We start from the raw sequence: 18,339 nt of genomic DNA on the forward strand, positions 1-18,339 counted from the left end.
TTGTGCCCTAAATTTGGTCTGCGTAAAACAGTAACGAAGAATACAACTAACTAGAAACTAAAAATATATTAATTTAATACATACCGTTTCTTTTGACAAATAGATTTTTCCCGTCATATTCAGTGATGTTTATAGATTCTTGTCTTATTGTAAGGAAATGCTTTATTTCCTACTTATTACTGTTATACTCATTATATTCTCACACTTAACGTGAACCGGATGTGGCCTTGTGGATCCAAACGTACATGACTTGCGAACTATTTGCCGCAACAAAAAGCCAATAATTAAAAAAAAATCGACTATGCGAGTAGGGCAGGACTAAGACCACGCTGAACAATATTAGTTCTGTACCCCCTTCCCAGTTTCACAAACTCCGCGTTTTGCCATTGAAACATTACTTATGACAATGTCCTTTTATCAGTATAATGCTTGTGAAGTACTAGTTCCAAAATCGAATGAAATTCTTTTAAGCTATCACTTTGACGAACTCGGTACATATCTCACATTGTACTGCTTTCGCATTAATCAAAACAATCGTGATATGTTTATAGATGTCTAAATCAGATTAATTGGAAAACGTACCAATTACCTATTTTTTTTTATATAAACTTATATCTATGGTAAAGGGCGCCATCTGTTGTTGAAATGAAGTTTTTTGGTATTTTTTCTCTCTCTTTTTTTTCTACTAGTTTTCGTAATTATGGGTACATTCCAGTTGAATTCCATAATAACTTAAACTGTTTCAGCATATAAGCTTGTAATTGTTTTTTTTTTTCTCAGACATGTTGAGAAGGAAACTTAGCATGTCGATACAACAGTATATCATCACAGTCTTTTAGTGATACAACTAACCTCGTGTCTAAAAACCCAGAATTATAGAATAAGTAATAGTTTCTATATCCACAGCGTCTCTAATGGTAATTTATTTTTTTCATTTTTTACATAAATAACTAAAATTACTTCTAACCTTTTCATTATAAAATGAAAAGTACGAGAGACAAAACAAGTATTGTTCTGAACAGAACCACACTCTTGAATAAATCTGACGTCAATCCTGCGTCGCGTAGTAGTGGGACGCGCCTGTGAACAGGCAGTATGGAGTAGCCCAACCGACATAGTCGGTCTCAATTCCTTTTAAAAGTGGCCAGGTGGGTTAAGGCATTCGACTCGTAATCCGGGGCGCGGGTTCGAATCTCCATCGCACCAAACATGCTCGTCCTTTCAGTCGTGGGGGCGTTATAATGTACGGCCAATCCTACTATTCGTGGGTAACAGAGTAGTCCAACAGTTGGCAGTGGGTGGTGATGACTAGCTGCTTTCCCTCTAGTCTTACACTGCTACATTGGGGACGGCTAGCGCAGATAGCCCTTGAGTATCTTTGTGCGAAATTCAAGAAACAAACAAAATGACGTCATTAAATTCTGGGACAAAGAAAACGATTCGTGATAATTAACAAGACGTGTGTTTAACAAAATACACAACGGGTTATCTGTCCGTTACTAATATCAAACCCGAGTTTTAGCGTCTTAAGCACATGAACTTACCGGTAAGGTATTCTTTTGTAACTATATTTTAATCTGTGTTAGAAATTACTTTACAATAACATAGAGCGCTTATTCTTGTTAGAAGATAACGAAAGAAAACATAAACAGCGAAGGATTTCAAGACGTATAATTAGCGATACATCAAGAACACAGGTTTTAGTTTTTCATTTTTCATTCCACGCAAAGCTACACGAGGGCTATCTGCGCTAGCCGGTCATAATTTAGCACTGTAAGACTAGAGGGAAGGCACCTAGTCATCACCACCAACTCTTGGGCTACTCTTTTTACCAACGAATAGTGGGATTGACCGTCGCTTTAGAACGCCCCCACGGCTGAAAAGGCGAGCATGTTTGGTGTGACGGGGATTGGTACCCGCGACCCTCGGATTATGAGTCGAACATCTTAAACACCTGGCTATGCCGGGTCCTTATAAAAGATAAAGTATTGTAGAATGAAATATTCTGTGCCATGTGTATTATAGGTAATAAAATTATGAAGGTGAACATATACAAGTTTTTATAAAAAATAACGAAATTACATGATCAGAATATTTTAGCGTCGAAATATCTTTTACTAATAGTAATTTCTGAAAAGATCAAACGTAATCTGAGTTCACAGTGATGTTTACTTATAGATGTTTTGTCATTATTAAGTCGCTTCTGAAGAGTTACCTGTGCATAAATGTTGACTTTTAAAGTCACTTAAGTCTAGCGCCATCTAGTATCGAATATGTTTATTTTATGGAATTGAGTTGTTGTTCTTCGATTAATTAATAATATTCTTATTGTAAACGATTTGGTTTGTTTAGAATTTCGTGCAAAGCTACACGAGGACTCTCTCACTAGCCGCCCCTAATTTAGTAGTATAAGCAAAGAGGGAAGGCAACTAGTCACACCACCCATCTTGGGCTACTCTTTTACCAACGAATAGTGGGACTGACCGTCACATTATAACGTCCCCACGTTTGAAAGGGCGAACATGTTTGGAGTGACTGAGAATTGAACCCGCGACCCTCCAATTACGAGTCGCGTGCCTTAACCACCTGGCCATGGCGTGCCTATTTTAAATGGAGGTTAAAATAGCACATGAGAAATAGTGGATTTCTTTCAAATAATTAAGTTATTTCACAAAGTCATCCTCAGAACCATTATTAAAGGAATAACATCACAACATGTTACATCAGCCTTTAAATATATCTAAGTATAGATACACACAAGTTTCATCAATAGTTTGCAATAGCCATATCCCGTATCCAATGTCTGCGGTTCGTTTTAGGCCTAATAACGCTATGATTCTGGGTTTGATCCACGCAGTTGGAAAATACGGATATCCTACTGGACAGCTGTGTGTTTAACAACCAGTAAATTATGACCGTGTAGTTAATGTGAAAATATTCTTCCAATAAAACGGTCTCTCATTGGGTAAGTGGTAAGTTTATGGACTTACAGTGCTAAAATATGGGTTTTGATACCCCTGGTGGAACAACTCGTGTAACCTATTGAGTAGCTTTGCGATAAAACAAAATAGTTAATGTTTGCAAGTCTATATTAGCAGCATATACACATCTTACGTTAAGCCTCTTAAGTGAATAGTTGTAATCCTAGCATAACACATCAATAAAGTGAGGAATCCTAAACCGTATAAAAATATGCAGGAATAACCAGCTGGTAATAGGTTTGATAACAAATAGTGTTGGAATATTAAAGACCATATTTCATCCTGGTCACGCGTGGCCTAGTAGTTAGCATGCCCAAATTTGTGATTCTGAGAATTCATGGTTCTCGACCCATTTCAACTAACTTTAGGCTCTTGGGTGCGTTATAAAAGTAACTATTAAATTCATTGTTTGGTCAAACGAGAGTTGGTAGGAGATACTGCCTTCTTTGTTTCAGTTTAACACTGTGGTGGCCGAGAAGCAAATAGTTCTTTGCAGCTTTGCATCGAATATTTTGAGAAACAAACGATATATTCCATTATACATTCTCATCTGCGTTCGTTAAAACTATATTTTAATATTTTGTAGTAAAGATAATTAAATGTGATTAGTGTGTTATTCTAAATCACGGAAGATCTACACAAAAAACAAAGTACTGGTTTCCCAATACATTTCGCTGATATGATGAGCCCTGGTTTTAGACGAAAGGCCTAATCGGCAATGGATATAATAGATGTAGTGTGGTTGCCATATTGTTATACATTTTTCTTCACTTTCACTTTTATTCTCTTAGAATTACTGACGTAATTTTCTTTCGATGACACTGTAGTTTATATAAACCACTCTGGAAACGATAAGAGAAGTTTATTGGTTCCCTAGTTCTTCTGAAAATTAAGTATAAAATTATTTCAAATAAACATAAGTATAATACATAATTCATGTTAAAATAAATACATAAAATACATAATTCATGTTAAAATAAATACATAAAATACATAATTCATGTTAAAATAAATACATAAAATACATAATTCATGCTAAAATAAATAAGTAGTATTGTATTATTAATCTTGGTTCTAGTTTATGAATGACTCATGTAACATTATTAGATATTTAACTTCATCATCACCTAGTTAACACTGTAACAACTATTGTTTCACAACCAGACCTGTAGCAGGTCGCCACTTTTAATTTTTAAAATTTTTTTGAAGGGAAGTTGGCTACATATTCTGTTAAGTCTTGTTATTTAAAAAAAAACTACGGTGGCTAAAAATCACCAAAACTGAATATTTTGGATGAAGACAACAACAATATAAAAAGTAACGCGCAGTTTTCTGTGTTATATGATATTGTGAGTTCACATCTTATTTACATTTTAACTTCAGAACTTGGTGCCCTTTAACGCTATTTTCAAATTTCCTTTATTTATCACAGAACAGAAAACTGTGTGTTCGTTATCAAATCAACTCCTGAAAACTATAAAACAGATATTTCCCACAAAACTAGAAGCTAGCGTCATTAAACACTTCAGGTAAAAAGCATCTCTTTCATATACATGAGTCAAAGCCGCTAAGAAAACAAACTTATAACACTAATAGCGCATGGTAACTAAACATACAGCATTAATAGCACATGATAAAACATTACTAGCACATGATGAAGAAACTTCAAACATTCTCGCTTCTTTATCCTTTCAGATTGTTCGGTTTTTAAAGATAAAATAAAGATAATAAAAGTAACAAAGATATGCAAAGTATTTGTGTTTTAACGAATTGGTGTTGTCATTGCATCATAAAGAGGTGCCCAGTTCATTAGCTGATTATAATATAATACATTCTGTGTCTTCTATGATGACGAGAAACCCACTTGAAGTAAAAACGTATTCTAAATGTATTCATCTTCTTGTTCCTAAGACGTGTCCAGCGACGGTCAGTTGCAAACTCTCTTTGTTTACCTGAGGATGACTTAAGAAGGTTGAGGGGTCGCGGGTTCGAATCCCTGTCGCAACAAACATGCTCGCCCTTTCAGCAGTGAGGACGTTATAAAGTTATGGTCAATCCCACTATTCGTTGGCAGAAGAGTAGCCCAACAGTTGGCCTCTAGTATTACACTTCTAAATTAGGGACGACTAGCGAAGATAGTCCTCGTGTAGCTTTGCGCGAAATTAAAAAAACAAAACAAGAATTAAGAAGGTCGAAACTTTGTTCTGTACTTTAAGTTTAATTAAAGTACTAATATCCATACCAGTCGTCTTTAGCATACATTCTGTAATTTTTTAGTGATTTTAATGAAATAGAAATCGGCTTAATGAAACAAAATCACAAAAATTAAGATATTTCTATTATTTCTATAATATTACAGTATTTAACACATTTGCAAAGATGCCAACCATTACGATTTGAATGTAATCATTACGATTTTGGTGTATACATTACGACTATACACTCATACAGACAAATATTACGACTTGTTGCAACTCCCAAATTATTATATATTATATAGGCCTATACAATAAAGTGATAAATTGTTCCCCCAGGGCTTGAAGTGGGTGAAAAGAAAATTTCTAGTGAGATACAAGTAAATTTTGATCATAAATAAAAGACATAGTCTAAATGGCTACTTGCGATAATCATGTTTGTTTTTGAAATAATAAAAAATATCTGTATCTCCGATGTCTACCAATAGTTTGAGTGCGGTGCTTCTCCATACTGGGTACGTGGGGGAATCCATAGTTACATCATCAGTGCTTGTCTGCCAATCAGCGCTCGCGTAGATGGGTATTTCTCCTTTTCTAAGCGGCATAGAAACACCAATGCGTTCGTTTACAAGTTGGAAAAAAAAGAGGCCTAGTTCACCAGATAGTCTTGTTTCTGGCAAATCTAAAAGGACTAAAACTGTGAAAGGGGTCTGTCTACAATCATTACGCTCAGTCATAGGAAATAGTTGGCATCTCTACATTTGATGATGAAAAGTATCGTATATCCTACTTGCATATACTACCTATAGATGGCGCGGGATGTAAATGACCGTGTAATATTAAATTATACACCAGTGTTTAAAGCCTTTCTGAACACAAATAAATGTATATTTGTTGGCTGTTTTCATCTCGTCTGGTAAGTATAAGTCTGTTGCCTTAACATTTCGCGAACTAAAATCACACTTTCATGGACTTTGTAATGTGACTAAATTCTAGCATGGTCAAGCGTGTTAAGGCGTGCGACTCGTAATCTGAGGGTCGCGGGTTCGCATCCCCGTCGCGCCAAACATGCTCGCCCTTTCAACTGTGGGGGCGTTATAATGTACGGTCAATCCCACTATTCGTTGGTAAAAGAGTAGCCCAAGAGTTGGCGGTGGGTGGTGATGACTAGCTGCCTTCCCTCTAGTCTTACACTACTAAATTAGGGACGACTAGCACTGATAGCCCTCGAGTAGCTTTGTGGGAAATTCAAAAACAAACATAAAACAGACTAAATTCTGAACCGAAGTGTGAAAATACAATATGCCAATTTTAATCAAAACAAATTAAATCAGAGCCATATAGAATTTGTGTGTGGAGGCTTCCAAACAGTGTGTACCTTTTTTCTCAAACAAAGAATTTACAAGCAATTTGCTTAAAAGTTGATTGTTTATTATGAAAACAACAAAACAGAAGCAAGTTGTCATTTTGGACTTTTTTAGGAAATTGAGGTGGTTGTTCGACCTCTTCTTCTCTGACGACCTCTCTATAAAGTATTTCTATTGTAGACTAACTAATGGTGAGCCGTTAAATATTTTTTAACACTTTGTGCCTCACTATGTACAAAAGAACTAACGAAATCTTCAAGTTTACACTGCATGTCGAATATTAAACATTTAACAACAGAATGCCACAAAACAACACGGGAGGAAATGTGAAAATCAAATAAAGACAGATTGTCGATTTAAATAGCATGAGCGACAAACCCATTGTTTTTACAAAATGTTATGTCTAATTCATGAAAACAAAAGTTGACCAGTCCCTTGGGATTTTAAGAATGATTGCATCCGATAAACACTCATCAGTTTTGGCGCTTTAAACCTATTTTTAAGTAAATGTTTTACTTTGTTCGCAGTAAGTCTTTACAACGGTCCTCGTTTTATTTCCTTCGCTTCTTATTCTAAGAGGAAGCTACATTGGGGAAGTGACGTAGAGATGGCTGGTTGCGCATGAAAACGCATCGCGTTTCCACGAGCGACAAAATAGTTAAGCGAAGTGTAGTGAAGAGACGTATCTTTTGTTTAGGCTTAACGTGTCTGAAAACGAAGTGAAACAAAATTTAAAAACTCGTAGGAAGTTTATCTCTATAAGACTGACATTCTTATCACCGACGAGGAGTTGATAGATACACAAAATATTAATATACAAAGTGTAAAATACAAAAACAAAATAGTGTTACATTGTAATTATTTCTCAATTTGCTCTCGTTGCTGTTGAGTATTATATTTATAGCTCAAGTCCGAAGTTAACGTCGTGGTTTTGAAACTAAGGATGGAAGAAGAAATGCCAAGTTTTTCATCATCAAGAGAAGAAGCTGCTTATTTTAAACAGTTGGCACTGGAATATAAGGAAAAGTAAGTAATTTAAAAATTAGCACTAATGCTGTTGAAACTAATATATCTTCACATACTTCCTTCTTCCCGACCCTTAAATTTTGAAAAGTAGGCCTTCAGGATTGGTGATTTTTTTTTTGCTGAGAAATAACCTATTTTAATATTTGTATATTATGATTATAACTTAGAGTAAATATCGCTTCCACAGAAGAAAATGTTCATATGATACTTTTAGTGGTGGGGGTGCTAAACTCATGCTTTGTGTGATTTGTATTTCCTGAGCAAAGATATCTGTACAGGTGTTCGATGAGTTATGAGGAGAGACGAGGAGTGATTTTCAGTCTTATACACATGTACTTGATACCAATATTGTACGAGTATGTATGAAGCAATTCTTTTAAAATTTCGAAATACTTGCGGCGTTAAATATGTTAAGTCGGCCTGTGTTTCAAAGAAACGTCACTCTGTATTTGTTAGAAAAGCGCGAATGAGTTGATAAATTGAATGGTAAGGCTAATGTTTAAACCTAAAGTGAAAAAAGTACGTATACTTGGTAAATGAAAATAAAGACTTATTTATTCAAATTTAAACCATGATAAGGTTAGGGCCACGTTTGTTGTGAGCTTTCGGTAAAACAGATGTAATAAAGAAATAAAGCCAACGTTTAATATTACGTGATAAATACTTAAAAGCGAGACTGGCTTTAGAGTCAGAATATAAAAAAAACTATTGTTTTATATAGTAATTTACTGTGTGAAGATAAAGTATCATGAGATTGGAAACAGTTTTGTGTCATACACTTCATTCATGTTTTAACGCCTGACTGCGTCATCATAAGGAGTAATACATGGAAACGTAGTGTAAGAGACTGCTTTCAGTTTCACGCTACTTTGTAAAATAAATTAAGTAAAACAAAAGTTGTATTGTATTTTGAGACTGGGAACGACCTAATATTTGTATAACCATTGTGTACTATTAAAATTGGCTGAATTTATTTTAATACATCTGTGTTGTTAAACATACGCAACTCTTAATCTAAACCTATATTTCAAACGTGGTGTTTCTTTCGAACTTCGGTCACTGGAGGTCGCAATACTCAGTTATTGTTGAACTTAATGAATTATTGTGTTATTAATATAGGTCGATTCCTAGTTTCTTCTAAGTTTGAAGGCATGTTTAATCTATGTTTAAATAGCCTTTGGGGTTAATATATACAGTAGTATGAGAGTACAGTAACGGGAGTGCCACCGGATTTGTAGCAGATATTAATGTTGAACGAATCGTTAGCTTTGGTAATCAAACAAAATATTTTGTAATCATGGTTAAGCAGTTTTTGCTGAACATAAATACTTTATAAATTATTGCAGACTGAACATTTTTTGGGTGTGGAAAGTGGTTTTGTGTGGAAGTAATATCTCAGGTAATATTATTACAAGATGAATAATAATCAATTTTTAAAGGTGTTTGAATAATTATTATGTACGACCAGAAATGACGAACGTTAGTAAAACGATACCATGAAACAACGATCTAACGTTAAAAATCAACGCTAGATATTTGTATGAACGTCAGACCATAAATGAAAACTAATAAATTATATATAGTTTTGAAACATTCGCTAGGCATATATTCGTGACCTTTAAATGTAAATATTCTTAAGTGTTTGTTTAATTTCGCCCAATAATTTTTCAGTCCCACGGAGGGTAGGTAGAATGGATGCAACGAAACGTTTTGTCTATTAACCTTTTTATAGATAGTGGAATATAAATAAGATTAGCAAGTATGATAAAAATTCGTTGTTGCGAAAAGAAGCTACTCTGTTTGTCAGAACACGGTGGAAGGTATAAAAAATGGAGGGTCTCTATCTCTATGGAATTCGATCTACCTCATCGCGTTCAAATTAACACATCAGTATTTACGTTTCGTCTTCGTAATTGCAGGTCCCGACTGTGTCATGATAGAGGTGAAAGTAGGGAAACGGGTAAGAAAGATGAAAAACGTTCCGCTTGGCTTATGGTCTGGAAAATCTGGAATTGAGGGCCAACAGGGCAAAATATTATAAACACATCACGTGTAGTAGGTGTTGTTATAGGGACAGCGAGAGACCTTCACTTCCCGATGGAAAGGGTTGAAAAAGACGCGAATTATACTACCGAGGACTACGTGTACTGTGCGTGTGAAGGCTCAGACGGTCCGAGCTCTTTCCTGGCCTTTAAGAGTGACTCATTTCCGTAATTACGGGAGGAGGGGTGGGTCAAGATCTATTTAATAACTGTAAAAAAGGCCGCTGGATTTTAAATAAATCAAAGAAGGAGTGAAGCTACAGGGATGTTTTAATTTATCAAAGTTCAGTCGCCATAATTTTGTCTTTTCTTTTATACAGAGTTTTTTGTTTTCTACATAAAGCACTGAACGAACTGTATGCAACTGTTTTCTACGTAACGGACATGGCGCCCTCACCCCTTGATTACAACGTCATTTGGTTAGTACCGTATTTTGCGTACAACGAAACTAAATAGCCCTTGACAATAATACATTTCATTTTTAATTGTATATTTCACGGGATTTGAGATTTCTGTAAATTACACATGAAATAGTTGCATCAGTTGATCTATCGAAGTCATTTTGCGCCGTTATACTAAACCAAATATTTAAATTAAATGCTTGTAATCAGTTTGTGTGTGTATTTGTGCGTTATTAAATTGTGAATAGGTAAACTAACACATACAGTATTTTTACTTGAACAACTATTCGTTTATCATGTTTATTTTCTTGATACACACACACACACACATTTATGAGAATTTTTAAACATTTTTTTTACGATTGTCAACATCACTTATAATGAATTTAAGCTTAAGATAATTATAAAGATAAAAATGGGTGGTTTTAAACATTTGTTTATTTTGTTATTTCGACAAAACGACTTGCACAGTTGAGCCAAAGGATGAGTTAGTTTACGGAACTATTTTTCTTGTCACCAACTATTGTCTCAAGGTTTTCTGAACACCTTTACCTGGAAGTGCTCCTAGGGGGCGCTATGTGAAGTTAAAGAAAACTCTAATACATCTAATTTCTATCTGTTTATTTGTGGCTCCTATAAGTATTCGAACTTGGAGTAGTTTTCAAATGTTCAGAGTTTATTAAAGCCGTGAATATTAAACTTCAGGTGATATTGTTTCATTGTAACGTCCATATTAATATCGAGGGAACGTTTCCAAGAGAACCCCGTGTTCAGTTCTGCGAAAATGATTAAACTGTAAGCTATGGAAAATAAACTTTAATAAAATTAAAATAAACTACTTTGTAAACTGAAATGGTAAATAAGGCTAGAGACAGGAAAGTTATTTTATTCAATGAGTTATGATTGCATTTAAATTATTCCAAGAAAACAAAACAGAACGAGTGAAAATAAACACATTCGGTAAGTTATAGAAGGCGACTGTTAGTGAAAAAATTACGCACAGAAATGAAAATTCTGGGAGATGTATATTATTAAAACAACGTTATTATTGAAACAGTAAGGCTAGCTTTCCCACATAGGTGTCTGCGGACTCGTACGGTTTCGATACTGATGATGGGCAGAATACATATGGCCCATTGTGTAGCTTTGTGCTTAATAAGTAAAAAACAACAATCTCTATGACAAATCTTCAAGTTTCAACCATGTCAAACATCTAGGAATTTTGTGATTATAATCCAAACGTATGGATTATAAATGTTTGTACAGTAGTAAACTGTTATCTAATGGGTTCTCAGCAATCGTATTTAGTAAAAGACGATATACATACACACATATCATCATAGTGGTACTACGAGTTCCTACGTAAAATTCACGAGCTGTAACTTTGCGTTTTATAGTGCTAACCCTTCTTTACACGTGTACGTCCCTCAAATCAGCCCTTACGGACGTATACAGGGAAGAAACGGTGTGACTTGTTGGAGACATTTTTAGTATCTGTTCGTGGTTTCATTTTAAAATATGCTTTGCAGTGATTATTAAAATGAAATTAGCACCAATACGTCTTTTTTTTAATACTTTATTTTATTAAGAAAACAAATCTTTGAAAATATAACAAACTTGCCCGTAAAGGAGTTGTCATTTTCTTTTATCCGCTATAAACCAAGATGGTGGTTGACCGTACCATTCCATATTTAAATATTGGTTGTATTACGATAATTGGACTGTAGAACTATGTAGATGTTGTAAAGTCATCAAGAAGGTACGCCACTGTTTTATTTAAAGGAGACATCTTTGTGGTTTCACGAGTTATATGATATTCGAATGCTGTTTTCCTAAGTCCTGGTATTTAGCAAAAGGCCTCTTTGGCATTGGATATGGCAGAAAAAGCATGGTTGACACACTATAAAATACTTCCCTTTGCTTACACTCACAGGTTATTAAAACCGATTTATATTAATTGTACATTGACATCACCCACCGTCAACTCGTGGGTTACTCTAATCAAATAATAAGATTTGACCGTCACTTATCTAAGTCACCCACGCCCCCAAAATGCAGAATGCGACTTCTTTTGACCTATAACAGAATGCGAGCCTCTAGAAGACGAGTGTTTCTCAACCACTGGACCGTCACAACTACCTTACCGGTTGATGGGGTTTCACGAAAACAAATGAACCTAATATGAATATCTAAATCGTAACAGTTTTTAACTTATACTTGCGTTTTAACGGTCCCTAACAGTTTATGGAAGAAGCGAGCCGGTTCGTGACGGTAACGTCCGCCCATAAGAAGCTTTCAATTATTTATCGTGTGCTCCAGATAGTTATAATAATTACCGAAAATAAAGCTGGTGTGTTTGCGAAATTCATATTGGAAGTTTACTAAGACTTTTTTTAAATTCTAATTCTCGCCCAGTTTCATTTGAAAAGGTAGTTTTTCGATATCACGTTTTATTTTATTTTGAATGTTTTGTTTTGTTTTTAAATAAACTTCTCGGAGATGCGTATAAATATTAATATGTTTGTTCCAGCATTGTGGTGATTTAATTTTTCCATGTCTTGCGAATGGAATTAAACTCGGTTCACCTGGCATGCAGTGTAACAATTGTTGGAGGCTGTTTTGTTTCTAACGATTTAGACCACCAGGTCCGAATGCTGGGTTTTCACTGTCACTCTTGTAACGCATCCACGGCCCTAAATTGATGCGCGTGATATTTTTTTTACGGTAATAGGACGACTACTATAACGGAATTTTGTCACTTGTGGGTAGCGTGATGGACTGTAGATCCGAAGCTCGGATCTCTATTGGTCAAAAGAAATCACATTGTGCACTTTGGGGACGTGGGCGACTTAGATGAATGACAGTCAAATTATATTATTTGATTGGAGTAGCCCACGAGTCGGCGGTGGGTGATGTTAAGTAGTTACCATCACTTAAGTTTATCATTTCAAAATTAGAGTAGTTTTGTACTAAACTCTAGTACTAAACCATGGCCAGATGGTTAAGGCACTCGACACATAATCCGAGGGTTTCGGGTTCGAATTCCCGTCACACCAAACATGCTCGCCCTTTCAGCCGTGGGAACATTATAATGTGACGGTCAATCCCACTATTCGTTAATAAAAGAGTATCCTAAAAGTTGACGGTGGGTGGTAACGACTAGCTGCTTTCCCTCTAGTCTTACACTGCAAAATTAGGGACGGCTAGCGCAGATAGCCTCGTGTAGCTTTGCGCGAAATTTAAACTAAACTATATAAACAACTTATCACCCTCCTTTCGCCCATTTCATAAACATGTCTCGTTCTCGGGGCTGACCATCAATTTTCAGCTTGGGAAAATCAGTTAAGCGCCAATTCTTGCGACAATCTCACTTTCGTATGCTTCTCTAGTGGGCTTGAACCCATTTCTTCTCACACCAATTGCACTAAAGGAATAATCAATACTCCAAGCAACTTAAAATAAGACACCACCTTACTTCTGTTTAATCAGTTTTGTCTGCTAGCTACATTTAATTTGGTTAAAATTGGGAGAACGTATAATAACATAGCATTGACGTAACAGGTGGAAAGACAGCCAGATGGAGCTGCAGGAGTTTCAAGAAGGAAGTCGAGAACTAGAAGGTGAATTGGAGGCTCAACTGGCACAAGCTGAGAAGACGAATAAAGACCTGAGGTCGGTCAACACACGGTTGCAGATAGAACGTGAAAGCTTACAGGTCAGTATTTCGATACAGGCACAGATAGGTCAGCTGATATCGTAAATATTTGTATGTCTTTGAACCTGGTAATAGTTGGCTGCTTTTTGATAATATATGCAAATCTAAATGACTTCTTGGAAAAGGTTTAAGATAAGTGGGGATGTATAATTTTTCCGGATGCTATAGTTAGGTCGAAGTTTAAAAATCATCAGAAGAAATTGTCAATCATTGATCAAAACGTAAAAAAATTACAGTATGTTTCCCAACTTCAAATTTAGTGATTTCGATTCAAATCAGTTTTACAAAAATAAAATAAACATTTGGAGACTCGTTTATTATCTTCAATTTTAGTTTACGGTCGTCAGGTCAAAAATGATGGACCTTATTGATGTTTTGGTTATATGTGTATATAATATGATATGCAATGGTTTTATAGTGAGATGCTGTTAACCACAATTTATAGTTTTGTTTCGGCTTTAGGACGTATTCCAAGTTCTTTTTACCTTTGCTTAGAATATTGACCTCCTATAATAGTGTGTTTTATACTAAAGTACACTTTGTTTCTAGTCCAAATATTAGATAACTTGGATCAGAAGCATTTTTTATTACATGTGGCTTGTTAGGCGTCTTTCAGTCAGCGGTGATTAGACCATAGGTAATTTTTGTATTGTAAAATATATATGTACAGTATATCCGTGATATGAAAATAGCAGAACTTATAATTTTGGGACAGTTTTTATGTGTTTTGGATTCTTAACATGGGTTGCATGAACTCAAATAACATCAAGGTCGGTAATTACACCAACTTTACAAGAACACTGGTAGCTGAAAGGCGAGTCTCCACGTGATGTGGTCCAATATACTAACTAGTGAGGTAAATTTTGTAACATGTATTGCTTAAAAAAAAAAATCGAAATCTTTGTGCGAATGCGCGGGATAATTTGATGTAATGGATTGTTAAGATTTTTAAAACCTTAAAATTAATTCCAACTTGTATTCAAGTATTTTGGTCCCTCCTTTTTGTATTTCCAAAAATTGTGTTATTTTTGACACCTACCGTTAGGAATAAACGTTTCGCTGTTGGAAGAAAATTACTGTTTATCATTTAAAAAAAATGTGGATCCAGAAAAACTTTAGGTTACTAAAACAGGATTAAAAAGTTCACTTTATAATTAAACTTGATGTTATGATAAGGAAACAAAAACTGTTCAGAAATTAGCCAAATTGAACCATCACGCCAAGCACCTTTATATGAATGTGTTACACTTGAAACGAACTTGTTTGTAGTAATGACACGAAAGCACAATCTAGCGTTGACGGTTTAAATAAAAACAGGTCTGTACCACTAGGCCAGTGGGACACGGATTTAACTGAGATGTTAAAATTACCAGTTGCTAACTGACCAGACCAGCTGCCCTCGAATATACGTCACAACCGGCATCTGCGAAATAAGAATTTGATGTTTACGTCTTTCGATGATGTCAGATTGTACCCAAATTACTGGTAAGAACCAATGAATTGCCATGTTGTTTCCTAGAACTTTTACAAGAACCATTATTTGAATCCACACACGTACATATGTCGTCACATGCAGTTCTTGTAAGAAAGAAAAACGGATTTGGGATGAATGAAAACAGTACGATATCAGATCTATATTAGATTACTCCAGGGTGTCAATAAAGGAGTATGGACATTGTCTTACCCAAATATTTTTTATATAGTTTACCTTTTTATTTATTTTTCGTTACTTTTTGAAGACATTTTAGAAGTTTGTTTCAAATTGGCTATTTCGTAACTACAGCTTGTATTTTTCAAGATGAGAAGTTATAAATTATTGCATAAAATTGGCGTCTTATTACAAAGAAATGGTTCTATTTTCAATAAAATAATTGCCAAACACATTTTTGGTTGAATACAAGAAACTAAAAACTTGTAAAAATAACTGGAAAAATAAAAGGCATACGAAATGATGATGCCATTGTAATATCTATATGTTATAGTGATTTTACTTCATAAAAATAATTACACTATGATGGTAAAAACAGGTAGAAAATGTACAGTGACAAAAATATGGCTCATTTTTTGGAGCATACTTGCCGGTGATTGACACATACTATAAAAAAAATTGTACTTAACATTTAAAAAACTCGTAGAGCTTTCTACAGGAATGATGGAATGGATGTTATTAGTTACACTTCTCTAAATACCGGAGTATAAAAAGGTTTCGGGATTACAGAAGTTAGATATAACTTGTTTACTTAACTTACATCAACTCTTCTGATTTGCACGTTTTTCTAGAAAAGATTGTTTTAGAACTTTAGATCAAAGCACTGAAGAAGAAGTCTGGTTGTAGCCACCTATGATTTATATCTGATAGTCTATAGGAAAAGCAAATAGTCAACAGCACCTGCCGCTTTTGGAATACTCTAACCTGACCGCCCTCCAGTGGCACAGCCGTATGTATGGCTGCGGACTTACAACGCTAGAAATTGGGTTTCGATATCCGTGGTGGGTAGAGTTGAGCTTTGTGCTTAACTACAAGCAGATAAACTCGTACGTGATCGAATAGTTGGATTTAACTATCACTCTTATTATAGTACACCCGCAGTCCAAAACTATGGAGGTCCTTTTGCGGCAACAAAACATGAACCATAAACTCTTGAATTCACAGTCCAGTCCTGACATATTATCCTCTAGGCTACACCTGGTCTTCTATGTGGGTTATTTGTCACGTTGTATAACGAAGACAGTAGAGCCAACTTAGTCTAAAAAAAAGAAAAAGAAAAAAGGGGAAGTTTGTAACATTTGAAAAATATCTCTGTTTTTGTAGTTTCACCGTTAACCACATCAAAATAACATTGATTTCTGTTAGGATATACAGACAAGTGTTAAAGCTTAGTCCTCTGACTACTTTGTAATTCGTCAAGCCTAACTGATGGAATGTTCATAACCTTATTAAACTATCTGAAATGTTTCTAATAGCGTGTAGTTTTCACTGTATCAGAATAATGTTGAATATTACAATGTCCGAAAGTTAGGTCAAAGGTCGAGAATGTCACAGATCATTAGTCTGTACAAGTTGGTGAATAAGTATGTATGTTAAACAAAAGAAATAAAATTAAATGTTATGGATTTTGAGTGTCAGTTTTTAATGTATGGCTTCTACTGAAGTAACCGTGAAATAGTTTAAAAAATCAAATGATGCAATTAGGTAACTATGAATTTCATTACATGACACAAGTTGAACCTAATCCACGAGTTTTTGTTTTAAAGATAACCTGTTGATGCTGATGAGGTAATTATAAACTTATCACATGTCACAACTTAACCCTAGCTCACGAGTACCCGTTTTAAAGCTAATCTGTGATATAATTTTTAGCCGTAAATTGATGTATTCGTGTTAAAACAAAATTCCTGAAACTAGGCTGTGAACATGTTTGCTGGTCATTCATGTTACCGTCAGTTTACATAGAACTTTTTCTTTTTTTCGTTTGCATCAATGTTCGTTTAAACCTTAGCATAATTTATATTTCAAAAAAATGTTTAATAGTTATAATAAACTGTTCTAATTAATCTGTGGTAAGTTTCAAGTCGTAAGGAAGCATCAATCCAAAAACATGAATTTCAGCCATATTAAAAAAAACAATTTACAAAAAAAATAGTTTCTGGCTTATGTAATAAAAGGGTAACAGGGTTAGTAATTATTGAATAAAATTATGTTTTAAATTGTCTGCAAAGAAAAAAATGAAAGGGTTATTTTACTTTTTCGAAATAATTCGATGTAAAAACGAAATTTTATTTGTTATTTTAGGCCTCGCGTTCTCTTCGATGTCTTGAATTATTTAATTTATTTTTTGTATTGTAGGAATAAGTTATTTTGATTTTCAAGTTTTGCTTTTCGTTGACGCTAAGTTGTTCTTTGCAACTATAGTAATAACAGTCACGTGGTATTCCAACGTCTTTGTTTGTATAGTTACGACGTGCTCGAATTACTGATGATATACTCTGTGACAACACAGATTAAGAGATCTTGCATAGGTAAAATCTTTTGTCCCACACAAGAAAATAGAGGGCTTTCTCTGAAAGTAACCTACAATCCTAATAAGATAACGAACTTTGGTGAAAAGAATCTGTATTGACAACTTGAGAATTAGTGCAAGCAACTTTTGTCTTTCCTGGCGTTAACCTGTGTAGGTTAACAACCTGCTACCCATTCACACAGCCACGACTGGGTGAGAACAAGTGTCTGACCCCATAGAATGTGACGTTTGTCTAACCATCACCGTAAGAAACCCAGTTTGTGAGATAAAGGATGGAAGAAGGTATTTGTAGCTTTAGGATGTGAAACATGATTTAGAACAAGTATCTATCTAATATTGTGCATCCATATATCTCTCCTTTTTTTTAATTAACTTTAATTTTTTTAGAACGGCTAAAGGGGATTTCTATACCAAATAACTATAACTGAGACAAACACATTTATGCAGAGCTGCAAAACCGAGGGCCGGATTTGAGGGGAGCAAATGTCTCCGGAGTCGAAAGGACCTACCAACTAAGAGAGGAAAATAGAATTTAAAAAATGGATTTCTCATTCAAAAATGTGTTCATGAATGTGTCGCTATGACAACAA

General features: G+C 34.8%; 1 protein-coding gene across 5 annotated transcripts in view; it reads left to right on the forward strand.

Annotated features, from left to right (window-relative positions):
• The first annotated feature begins 5,865 nt into the window (after positions 1 to 5,865).
• LOC143254980 (nuclear distribution protein nudE-like 1) overlaps positions 5,866 to 18,339 on the forward strand; it is a 38,184-nt gene continuing 25,710 nt past the window's right edge. For 4 of the 5 annotated variants that reach the window (XM_076509930.1, XM_076509931.1, XM_076509928.1 and 1 more), the window contains exons 1-2: positions 5,867 to 7,569; positions 13,574 to 13,727. In XM_076509930.1, the coding sequence (XP_076366045.1) occupies positions 7,487 to 7,569; positions 13,574 to 13,727 (237 nt within the window). In that variant the 5' untranslated portion in view covers positions 5,867 to 7,486. Of the gene's footprint in view, positions 7,570 to 13,573; positions 13,728 to 18,339 lie in introns of all 5 variants that reach the window. The other variant, XM_076509932.1, reaches the window with a different exon arrangement.

Source organism: Tachypleus tridentatus, chromosome 7, assembly GCF_004210375.1.
Source record: "Tachypleus tridentatus isolate NWPU-2018 chromosome 7, ASM421037v1, whole genome shotgun sequence".
In the NCBI taxonomy this organism is placed as follows: Eukaryota; Metazoa; Arthropoda; class Merostomata; order Xiphosura; family Limulidae; genus Tachypleus; species Tachypleus tridentatus.